Raw genomic sequence first — 12,751 nt, 5'->3', positions numbered from 1 at the left:
AAAAGAATTATTGTAAGCTCCTACATGTTAAATATTATGATCTCTGTAAAATTTACAAGAGTTTCACTAAAGTTGGGGTCTTCAGGTGCCATTTTTAATCAGGCATGAAGCTGGTCACATCTGAGATTCATCTTACAACCAACATACTCTTACTACTTGAATCCTAGTCTTTTTACTTTTTAACTCCTTTCCAGGAACCCAGCTTCTTAAGTCACTTTTGATCAGGTCATGACTGATGTACAATGTCCTTTTAGGAGGTGAGAAAATATTTTTAACCCAAGTTAATATATTTGTGTGTTTTTAAAATAAAAATAATATTAAAGGCATGCAGTCCAAAGTATAATTGTAATTTTTCTACCTTCAATTGCTCTTGATCCTGGCCTCTCTACTCAATTTACCTTACTATGCCTTCTGATACTAATAATCTCATTAGACTGATTTTTCCAATTCATGAATTTCTGTTACTATCTCTTCCTGTTTCATTGTGACTGAGGTATATTTCCTGCCCACCTGTGTCCTGTTAAGAGAAGCTTTTTCCTTGCTAGCCGCTTTGGTTTATCCCCCGCCAGCAGCCTGGGCTCTGCTGCGATGTAGTCCCCAAATAAACACACAAGACGCTGTATTAATTATGAAGCTGTTGGCCTTGCTTGTCTCTTACTGGCTAGCTCTGCTTAAGTAATTACCCCATAATTGTTAATCTAAGTATGTCTCTTACCGGAGAGGTTTCCGGGCTTCCTACCCCAATGGCGTTACATCTCGACTCTCCTGTGTTTCTCCTTCCCAGAATCCTCCTGGACTCCTAGCCCCTCCTATCTAGATTCCCTATTGGCCAGACAGTGCTTTATTGGCATAAGACTTCCCCAACAGTGTCCACTTTCTTTTCTTGTCTTTGTTCTTCCAGCAGAGTATTTTCACAAATTTCTACTACATTACATAAGAGGTCCAGGTTCATATTATTGAAACTGGGTCAAAACTGAGCATTGTTGAAGTATTTCATTTTCCATCACAAAATTAATGACCATTTTATTTTTGTTTTATTTGTATGCACATGTGTTAGCAAGTTAGGTGCAGTTGCATTTGTAAGCCCAAGGACTAACTTGGATGCCTTTCCTCCATTGTCCTTTTAGTGGTTTTGTGTGCATGCATGCGTGTGTGCATGCGTGCGTGAATGCGTGTGTATGTGTGTGTGTGTGTGTTTGTATTGAGCATATCTCATTGACCCAGGAATCACTCTAGTAGTTAGCCTGTCTCTCACTCCCCAGGGCTTTCCAGCAGGCTTGTGTTTTCTGTTTGTTTGTTTGTTTGGTGGGTTGATGATTTTTTTTTTCTTTTCTTTCTTCTTTTTCTTGCTTTCTTGTTTGCTTTCCCCATTCATTGCCTTATCTTCTATTTATTGCTCTTGTTTTACAGTTGACTGCACAGTTTTGAGCACATGAATGATTTTTTTCAAATGTTCAGTTACTGACGACTACGAATTATGTGCAATCCAGTATAGCAGGGCCTACAACAGGAGCACAAGCTCAGTTCCCAATATAGTTCATGTTCCTGGTGCTTTGATCCATGTTTGCCTGAAGTCTGCACTCCCTTGTTTTCCTTTCTCTGTCTCTGAGTTACTTATTTATAGCTCAGTTTGAGATACAAATTTTCTAATTTTCCTTGTGTTGTTGATTTCCCTTCATTATAATTAAAATAGATACTTTGATGATTCAAATATTCCTTTCCTTCATAAGACTTGCTTTTGGTTTAAAGATGGTCTGTCCTGGAGACTTTTTTATAGACCCTGAGAAGAATGTATATTCTGCTTTGCTAGATGTTCTAAATGTTTCTGTTACATCCTGTTGTTCGGTAGTGTTTTTCAACTCCCTATTTATATTCCATTACTGAAAGCAGCTACTATTTATTATATTTTGATAACTCTCTTTCAATTCTGTCAAAATCTGATTAATGTACTTCAAAGATTTGATGCATAAGTGCAATTATGAATTATATTTACTCATTAATTATGAATGAGTGTTATTGTGATTTTAACCAACATGACCTCCTTTATAAATTAAGTTGACCCTTTTATCATCATCTGATGGCTGTCTTTCATAACATTTCAAACTTCAAAGCCTGTTTTCTCTGACACTGTGATGCCTTTTTCATTATCCTAGTCATCATTTTCAAGATACTACTTTTCTTTTGTTTTAAGCTCCTGTTTGTCCTTAGATTTGAAGTGAGTCTTGAAAACAGACAATGCTTGGTTCTGGAATTTTATCCATTCACTTGATATATGTCTTTTGGTTGGAGAGTTAGAAATGATTCTTAACAGGAAAGTTACCTTTGGCATTGCTCTTTTCAGGGCAAGCTGGAACTCCATTCCCTCACTGCTTTCTTTTGTCTTGTTGCCATTTTTGTAGGAAAAGGGTGAACTATCTAGGAAGAAAAAAAAAGAAAGAAAAAAAAGCTAGGTGTGGTATCACTTGCTCTTAACCTTAGCGCTCTAGAGGATGAGGAAGGAGGACCCAAAGGCAAAGATAAAAGCATATGAGAGCATCCTCTTATGCCAGGCAAAGATTTAAATTTTATTTTAAGTAAATTAGAAAGTCCTATGTTGGGATATGGCACGAGCCAGGCTTTTTTTGTATAGGTGATTTCTGTGCTATGTCAGTTGACAAATAAGGAAATGAAGAAGCTAAGATCCGATTACCTTATGACGCTTTGACTTGGGTGAGAATTTTTTGAGTCAATGTCAACAGAATCTGTTTGTTTCTATTAGTTCTGGGAACCAGAATATTCAAAGGTGATTCCTTGCTTTGTGTGGACTAAAAGAATGCTTGAAAGAGTGATTTAAGTAAGGTTGAGGTAGGAAAAGCCTTGTGTGGGTGGATTGTCTAAAGCTGTGCTTGAAAGGCTGTCTCAGTTAAGACTGAAGCAGTGACAGGCCTGGAAAGAATGATGTAGGATAAAGACTCAGCAATTGGATGTAGTAGTTTGGTGAGTCTGGTTACTGTTGCAAACAGACACTGGGCATAGATTCTGCACATACTGAGGAGCTCAGTACAGATCTGTAGTGCAGTACAGATCTTACAGTGCAGATCTTTTAGATGGCACACTTCACCTAAAGTGACAAAGAAGTACAGGGGTCCCTCTCAAATCCTGCAAATGCGTAATTGGTCATTCAGATCACCTTTGAAACACTCAACTGAATATCTTACTGTAATCAGTAATGTATCACAACATTCCAGAGGAATGTCTTACATTTTTGGTTTCCTAAACTCTGCTCTTGGAGGTTATTTTATTTCATAACCTTTGGGGTTGTACTTTATTATAATGTTTTCCAATTCATAGTAAATTCAATCCCTGATCTTCCAAGTGTGTACTATAAACAGCCACTAGAAAAATGATCCCCAAACATTTCTTTCTCTTTCAGTTTATCTGAACTCAGGGACAAATCCTGAATCCAACAAACATTCTGCTTAGCTTTCAAACTTGCCTGCACACCTCACAATTCCCTGATAAGAGAGAGAAAAACTAAACAGTGGTAGTTTCTGCTTCTGCTTTTTGCTGTTTCTTCCAAACAAACTACCTGCTCATATCTTTTGACTCCAACATTGCTCTATTCATAGCTTCAGTTTGACTGAAAAAGAAATACTTTATAAAATTTTTTTCTACTTCTGATCTCATGTCCAGAAAATTTTTCTTTATTCTTTCTCTCTCTTCCTTTCTTTTTTCTGAGACAAGATTTCTCTGTGTAGCCATGGATGCCCTGGAACTTACTCTGTAGATCAGGCTGGACTGGAACTCAGAGAGATGTGTCTGCCTCTGCCTTCTGGGTGCAGAGACTAAACGTATACCCCACCACTGCCTACCATGCCCAGAACATTTCTTTAACTGTTGATTTCCATTTCATTTCTCTTAAATCATCCTGCTGTCTCAGACATTCACATGAAGAGCACCTAGTAAATATTCTTGTTATACCAGGTATTCATGGAAAGTAACACATAGATTTGAGCATATCAGAGTGACATATCCCCAAAGTACAGAGTATAATTTGTAATATTTTATCAATTTTTACTGAGTACATTTAAGAAATGTTTATATTTGTATTGGGTTTCTGTATATAAATATTATATAGATAAATATTACATTTGTCAGTATAGTGTATTTGTCTCACTTTGTTTTTCAATAAACTCCATTGTGTCATATATATTCTTTGATATAAAAAATTAACAATTTATTATTAAATTGTTAGATTGTGAATCTAATTTAGGTGCTCAAAGGCCAAATTGAAAAATTGACATAAAATTTCAAGAATTCCCTAGCTTTGGATCTATGTAGGATAGGGGTTCATAGATGTATAAAATACTGTGAAATAATTATAACCTTAATTTTGCAGAAGTTGTATGCTATATTCAGAAATACAGAATGGCATTTTAAATAGCATATTTTATGGGGAGCTTTGTAATCCTGTGTGGACTGATTACAGTGAAGTCTGCCCATCAGTGACTGAGGCGGCTGCCCACAGTTGCTCTATTTACAGCTCTCTGTATCCCTGATTATACTATATATAGATCTAATGATAAAAATACTATCAATTATGCTAAGAAAAACAAGAACAGTAATTCTTTTGTCATTTTAAATGACATTTACAGTAGAACTGTATGGTGTCATAAATTTAATCTTACGCCAAAATTAAATTTCTTGTTTTGCTTTTGTTTTCAGCTACATGTGGTCATTTGAAAAGGCTCATCTCAGCATGGTTCAGATAATCACAGGACACCTTGTAGAGTTATTTGATGAAGAATTCCGCACACTCTATGCCAGGTCCTGTGTCCCAAGTTCTTTTGCTCAGGAAGAAACAGCAAGGGTGAAGCCAGGCAAAGCTCTGTGGGAGAATGGCATTTACCAGCGATCCATTTCTTCATTAGCTTCTGTTTCCAGCCAAAGAAACCTTTTTGGTAGACAAGACCAAATTCATAAAATAGACTCTAGTTACTTCAAAGGCAGAGGGATATATCCCCTAAATGAGCATGACAAACACAGCATGAGAAATCATGGATACAAGCCTCATTTTATTCCAAACTTCAATGGTCCAAATGCAATCCGTCACTTGCAACCCAGTCAGATCAATGAAAACTGGAAAAGGCATAGTTATGCTGGGGAACAACCAGAAACAACTCCGTATCTGCTGCTCAACAGAGCTCTGAATCGAACTAATAATGCACCTGGACACTGGAGAAGGCCTTCAGACAGTCTCAGTGTGGCATCCTCATTACGAGGAGGCCAGGCAAGCCAGACAAACATACCTGCACAGAGTTTTGCTGATCGGCTTGCTCAGAGAAAAACAACAAATCTTGCAGAAAGGAATTCAAATGTGCGGAGATCATTTAACGGGACAGATAATCATATCCGCTCTCTACAGCAACGGATGCCAACTCTGGAGAATACCACCAAATCTTTTCTGCGAAGCTGGAGAATTGACTCCTACTTAAATGATAATTCAGAGGTCCCATCTGATTCAAATGGCTCCACCCTGGATGACAGATTTGAAGGCTGCGATAGTCCCGAGAACGTGAAAGCCAATGCGCTCTATACTCATTCAAGGCTTCGTTCCTCATTTGTGTTTAAACCAACTTTACCTGAACAAAAAGAAGTCAACAGCTGTACAACTGGCTCCTCAAATTCCACCATCATCGGATCTCAAGGAAGTGATACACATGGTGAGGTCCAAGAGAGTTCAGCCAGTGCACTGCCCTTGACAGAAAAGCCCTTGCCTGAATCAATCCCCAAGCTCCCAGCACAGTCAGAAGTGCCAAAAATGCACAGTTTGCAGGTTCCTGAAAAGTCACCAGCAATCTCAAACCAAACAACAAACGGCCGAGCAGATTTAAACAACTGTATATACACAAACCTGTGTGTAAATAAGCAGATGGAAAGCACAAAAACCAAGCCAAACGAGAACCTGCTCAAAAGGCGAAGTTTCCCGTACTTTGACCACTCAAAAGTCAATTTAGATCATGGAAACAGCAAGAATTATGTGTATAGTACCCTTACCAGAAATCGGGTCAGACAACCGGAAAAACCCAAGGAGGACGTGCTGAAGGCTTCTAAAAGCATGCACAATGTGACCCACAGCACGGATGAGGAGGAAGAGGAGGCTGTCAAGAGACACCCTCCAAGTAGCTCGGCCACCAAATCTATTTCCATTGCCGCTTTGCTTGAAATGAATAAAGAGGACCCCAACAAAGAACTTACTTCTAAGAAGGACGTTAAAGGCTCCCCAAGCTTTTTGAAAAAGGGATCTCAGAAGTTAAGGTCCTTACTTAGTCTCACTCCAGAAAAGAGAGAAAACCTGTCTAAGAACAAGGCGCCCGCGTTTTACAGGATGTGTAGTAGTTCTGACACGTTGGTTTCTGAGGGTGAAGAGAATCAGAAGCCCAAAAAATCCGAGCCCCGAGTTGATTCATCTCCTAGAAGAAAGCGCTCATCCTCGTCAAACTCTCAAGGCAGCATCCACAAGAGCAAGGAGGACATAGCAGTTACCACATCTCCAGGGACAAATTCCCAAGCAGAGGAAAGTAGGAGAACAGCGCCTTCTCCCAGCCCTGTTCAAAGGAGGTTTTCAGAGAGAGCAGGAGATGCCTCTGCCCCAAGATTTAACACAGAACAAATCCAATACCGTGATTCCAAGGAGACCAGCGCAGTCATTGCTCCTCAAAGACGGCCAACCTCTTCTCCAGTGCCAAAGTCCAGTGAGCTCCTGAGATCGCATTCAACCAACCAGCGAGTTTACAGTCGATTTGAGCCATTTTGTAAGATTGAGAGCGCTATTCAGCCAGCAAGCAGCATGACAAACACACATGTCAACCGCCCAGAAGTCAAACCCACAGCTACCGGCAGCAGCTATGGCAGGTCCAGCCCCATGCTGAATTACAAGACTGGTGCTTATCATTCATACTCCCCCAATGAAAATAAGTTCCGAGGATTTATGCAAAAGTTTGGAAACTTCATCCACAAAAACAAGTGAAGTACTTTCATTTCAAATCGCAATTCAAATATGAAATGAATGTGGCTGTAAATATTTATCCTAAGAGTCTGCACAGATTTTTGTACCATGCCAAGAGTGTTCTGTATTAGAAGTGGGGAATGTGTAGTAGTGTACAGAAAAGTTAATGTTATGTGGTAAAATAAGGACTATCTCAGTAAATGCATTACAATGTTGTTTTTAAATGGCAATAGGTTTAACAAAAGGATGGGATTCATTGTTTTCTATCTATAAAAATCTCAAGTGTGAATTAGAAGAATCTTCAGAAAAGAGACTACAGATATATTTTTGATCACTCCTTCTGAAGTCTTCATTTAAAAACACTTCAGATTACTTACCTCTGGTGCTTTGTGATATAACTTCCACTTTTTTTGTATTTTCAGAAATATAAGAAAATAGAACAAAGCCTTTTTTGATAAATTCTGTAGAATAACGAGATATTTTATTGTTTTATTATCTTTCCTATGCAGCATTGCACAAAAAAGAGTATCATTTGAATTATGTAGGCCAGTGAGTTTTATTGAGCCTGAATGCTGGTATACTACACACACACACACACACACACACACACACACACACACACACACACACACACACACAGCTTTGCACTTTTTCATCAGCTGCCTTTTTTTTTATAGTCATGCCTTAATTAAAATTTAAAATAGGTGAGCACAATGTGGGAATCCTCCCCTTCTACCTATCAAGCCTTCTAAAACTGTTAGGATTCTTCTGAATCTTGTGTTAAATTGACATGGCAAATGCAGAAATGCTGTTTGAAAATGGTTCACTTTTTTAAAGTTTGGGTTGAATGTGGTGTGATGACATGCTCTTTCATGAGGGTTGGATGGTGGCAGTGAGAACCAGGCCTTGTATCTCATTATGGTATAGACAGGCTGGATGGAAACATTTCCATACCTTAGCTTGATGGTTATATTTAGGTCACCAGATACCATTTGTCATTTTTTAAAAGAGCAAAAACTTCTTGTTTATTGCAGAAACTTTGACATGGATTTGTTTTATGTACAACAAGAAGCAGAAGATAGAGTGGAAGAATATTTTGATATTTTGAGGCAAGGTTTCTCTGTGTAATAATCCTGGTTGTCCTAGAACTTGTTTTGTGTAACAAGCTGGCCTTGAACTCACAGAGTCTGCCTCCCTCTGCCTCCCAGGTTCTGGGATTAAAGGCATATGCCACCAATGCCCAACTTCAAATATCTTATTTAATATTTTCAAGATTGCTAAGCAGAAAACTTAATAAGCAATTTTCAGTTGATACTAACAAACATCAATGTTCTGTTTTTTAAATAATTTACCTTAGAAGAATACTGATAGGAGAGACTATAGAATGGAACACCTAACATTTCCTGAGCTACAACCAGGTCATGCCTTACAAACTTGTTCCATCACATGTTTATGATAGCATTGCCACTGATGTTTATAAATTATTGAGATTTCACTTGAAATATGAGACTTGGAGATAATGTTCCTAGTGACATAACTAATAAATAATGGCTCTAAATTACAGCGTTTCTGCATGACATTAGCATTCTGTCCCAATTGGTTCAATATCCTGCCCTATTAGATTAGAAGAAAAGATTTACTCCCTAACTAGGAATCAACCAAGAAATGTTTAGTTGAATTTCACCAGACAACAGGGCAAAGTAGGATTAGATGATTATAGTAGGTAAAGATAGAAGAGGAAGGGGAGAATCAGTTCTTATGGACTTAGGCAGGGCCAGTTTTAATTGCTTTGTGCCATTTCCATCTCCTGGTTGGCCTCTGAAAATAAGAGGAACCAGGGTGAGTTGTAACATTTGGGGCTCTGAGGAAGAAAAAGATGTGGAGGGGGAGAGAAGTCCGATGTTGTATATTTACAATAATCTCAGGAAGGACATCCATTTAGATAAAACTACACTTCACAAAAGCTAGTGCATGCTTCATGATATGCATGGCACCGGATGCTATAGGCTGGATTTCAGCACAGAGCCTGTGTTTTAGTCTAGCATTCTGCACCTGGTCACTTCATATCTGCTTTGAAGTGTTAATTATTGCCTTACTCTTTTGCTCATTCTCTTATTATAAACTACAGATGTACACTGGTACCTACAGAGGAATAATATTTTACGAATAAGAATGTAGAATAGGTACCCAGTTTCACATCATTACAAAAGAAGCTTTATAACCTCCCCTTGTAATTGAGGAAATTGCCAAGTTTTGCAGTTCTGGTCTAATTTGGTCAGAAATGTAAGCCTGACGACCTTGAGACTGACCAGACTCCTTCCTTGTCACAAGAAAGGAGCCAATGCATAGAAACTGTGACTTAAAAACAAGCTTTAAGAATACATATTTCCTTATAATTAGACCAGAAGTTCATATGTAAGTTTAGTGGCACTTAATAGAGCAACTTCTATAATTTCTGAAAATACAGTTAGCTTGTAGAAGCATCCTTTTAAATTGTTACTGGTATCTTCTTTGGGAATGGGAAGTGGAGGATGGTTTATTCCATCTGCCTGATAGATAATTTAGCCTTTTACAATACAGATTTATTCTCCTCGATCTCTTTTTTTATTATCTTCCTTCTAATGTCTTCCGTTGGAAGCACCCTTATGTCTGAATATGTACATAGTTTTCCAAAATATCTTAACCAAGAAACTCCCCACTTTTAAGACTGAGAAAACACATAATACTTCAAAAAATTAGCCATTGTTACAGCTTTCACTAGATATTTCTCACATTTGGTGGATACAATTACAGACAATATGTTTTCTCTTTTACTTTCCATTCTAATATTGGTAGAAAGATGTTACTTATAAGTATTTTGATATTAAACTTTGGCAATGCACTTCTTCCTCTACATAGGGCTTTAGTTTCTAAACAGAAGTACAAGGAACTGAATGTGATTCCTAAGTGGCCCTTGACAAGTAGCATATTAGCACAAGAGATACTTATCCTAATATGTGAATATCCTTCCACTGTAATGGCATAGCCAGACCTTGCCATGGTGTGTTAAATTATGGGTACATGTCAGTCTTTGCCTGTGAATAAATACGGACAAAGGCTGAACTTTGGGTGCATTCAGTTTCACTTTACTCAAGAACTATTTGGTGTCACTATTATTCCATGGATACTTTTGTTTTATGAATATCTGTTGTCTTTTAATGTGCCTTTAGCTAAGGGGTTTAAAGTAGAACCATTGTTTTACATTAACTAAACTCATGATTAATGTGGGATTTTGTTTTAAAAAATTACAGTCTCAGTGATGAAATTATAAACAAATCAATGTATTAGCTTTTATACACATAGAATATTACAAAAATATCTTATTCCAAATTAACTCTTTGATTAATAATGAATATTAAATAATTTTGTACAAATACTATATTGTTGAGTTTTTTATCATTATACTTTAGATTTCTTTGTTCATGTACATTCCTCCATTAGAAACTATAATCAGGGACTTAGATGATAATTTATTGCAAGTATTTCTCAGGGGTCAAGCTGATGGATCAGTGGATAAAGCACTTGATGCACAAAAATGTGAGGGACAGAGTTTTGATCCCCACCACCCACATAAAAGCCAGAAGGGTGTAGTGTAATCCCAATGCAGGAGGAAAAGACAATCTGGGAGGAGCCCATGGACAAGCTGGCTAGCTAGACTTGCTCAATTGATGAGCTCTACACTCAGTGAAAGGCTCCACCTCAGAAAATGAAGCAGAGACTGATCTAGGAGACACGATGTCAACTTCTGGCCTCCACACGCACATGCATGTGCCTGCATGAACATTTACAAGCATGAACTTCAACACATGCAAAACAACCTCTAAAATGCATTTGATAAACTCATCTTTCATATAGAATTTTATCCATAATTGATAAACATTAACAATACTTTTCACTGTACATGTTCATTTAGTCAAGAATGGGCCATGTGCATGAAGTAATGTATACAAATACCTATCCCATCACTCTGAAGCTATAAAGTTTGCCTCTATCAAGAACTTAGCAGAATGGATTTTTTTCACTATTTATCCTCTGGGACTGAAATTACAGATGGCTGTGAGCTTCCGTGTGTGCTGGAAATTTAACCTAAGTTTTCTGGAAGAGCAACCAGTGCTCTTAGTCACGGAGCCATCTCTACAGCCCTCTTCCAGATCTTTAGGTCCTTGAACAATTGTGTATATCTTCAGTGCATTGCTGTTCTTGAATTTCTCACCTTTGCTGCAGCATCAAGGTGCTGATTTCCAGCTATAATTCTTTCACATATTGCATGGAATTTACTTGCTTGTTCACTGGCATTAAATATTATTGTTGTGTATACACATACGGTGTGCTCAGTTCCTTCCCTTCAGGAGTCAGGCATCTAGTATGCCTTGTGAACATTCACAGTGAAGGTACAGTGTACAGAAAAGAGACAAGACAGAAGGCACTCAAGTACAGAAAATACATTCTTACACAGTGAAGATTGTGATTTGCTCTTGGCTTTTATGGGAATGCAAAGGAGAACAAAATTGTTAGAAAAGAGGTTTCAGGACAAATAATGAGGGACTGTATGCCTGAAGCCAGAGTTTACACTTCATTTTGAAAGCCCTAAAGAGTCTTTGACAGTTTTTATGGATGGAATGACATTCAAAATTAGGGAGGCAAACTAAATCTCAGGAAGTGATACTAATGATAGATGGAAAGGAATTGCAGAGATTTAGTATCTACTAAGAAGCTATTGTGGTATTGCAGTACACTCTTAAAAAGGTGTTTCATTACCCTTTTATATGGGTAATGAAGTATTACATTCATATTGTAAGATGACTATGAATGAAAGTCATAACTATTTCAGAATTGGAATAAAATTGATAACTATATTTGTCTATCATTTTACTAATATTGGCACATAATTGTGAATATTATGATTTTCTACTTTGTACCAATATCGCATAATAACCAGGGAGAATGTATGTCATCTTGTTGAAAAAGAGATTAATTTCAATTAATTCAAAGACTATTCGCTTTGGAAACTACATAATGTTTTCAATTGGTATAGGGCATACAGAGATTGAGGTCAGGTGTGTCTCCTATATATTGTGTCATCAATATATCTTGGAGGTTCAGAGACATTCAGTTCAATAATTACTAATGGAGTGACCTGGAGCTTGGGTGAAAAGTAAGACAGTTGTGGAAATTATCTCTACTGAAGCACATCAATGAAGTGGATAATAACACTGGCTAAGTGTCCATGGAGAGATAGAAAAGAAAAGAAATAAAAAGTTGAGGATAGAGATAAAAGCAAATGGCAGATTTCTCAGCCTTGTGTTTTCCACTTTCATACATATAATACATGAATCTTCTCTGGTTGCCTTGCATGATGGGAGCTCATACTCAAAGGCACAATTGTTTCAAAGAGGATCTTCCTGCTTGGTATTATTTTCTGATGATGTTACATATTTCACAACACAGTCGGATTTGCCAAAAGAACCTGCAGCAGAATTAGGTAGAATGATTTAGAATGTAGATCTAGAACTAATGGCTTCTGAAGTGTACTGGGTGTTGTAGAGTTACTCAGCTTGAGATAATAAGACAAAACTTAAGGCATTGGCAGTATCTCAGGAAGCCATAAGAAATAATCCAAATCAGAATTCAACATTTGAAACTTTCAACAAAGACTAAATCCTCAAAACTGGCATGTGACTCCACATGACCTAATGAGTTTACTCAGAGCAGTGGGCTCAGAAC

The 12,751-nt window shown here is 37.6% G+C and overlaps 1 protein-coding gene and 1 long non-coding RNA gene across 4 annotated transcripts in view; one reads left to right on the top strand and one right to left on the bottom strand.

Moving 5' to 3' along the window:
• LOC110341564 overlaps nucleotides 1–762 on the bottom strand; it is a 29,901-nt gene extending 29,139 nt beyond the window's left edge. For all 3 annotated transcript variants that reach the window (XR_005874851.1, XR_005874850.1, XR_005874852.1), the window contains exon 1: nucleotides 716–762. This is a non-coding gene — a long non-coding RNA (uncharacterized LOC110341564). The remainder of the gene's footprint in view (nucleotides 1–715) is intronic.
• Fam83b (family with sequence similarity 83 member B) overlaps nucleotides 1–11,342 on the top strand; it is a 72,467-nt gene extending 61,125 nt beyond the window's left edge. Inside the window, exon 5 of the mRNA XM_005073717.4 lies at nucleotides 4,705–11,342. Coding sequence (XP_005073774.1) covers nucleotides 4,705–7,009 — 2,305 coding nt within the window. The 3' untranslated portion in view covers nucleotides 7,010–11,342. The remainder of the gene's footprint in view (nucleotides 1–4,704) is intronic.
• The last annotated feature ends 1,409 nt before the right edge of the window (nucleotides 11,343–12,751 follow it).

The sequence above is a fragment of the Mesocricetus auratus genome, unplaced genomic scaffold (genome assembly GCF_017639785.1).
Source record: "Mesocricetus auratus isolate SY011 unplaced genomic scaffold, BCM_Maur_2.0 Super-Scaffold_100691, whole genome shotgun sequence".
Taxonomy (NCBI): domain Eukaryota; kingdom Metazoa; phylum Chordata; class Mammalia; order Rodentia; family Cricetidae; genus Mesocricetus; species Mesocricetus auratus.
This window is presented reverse-complemented; position numbering and strand designations above follow the sequence as displayed.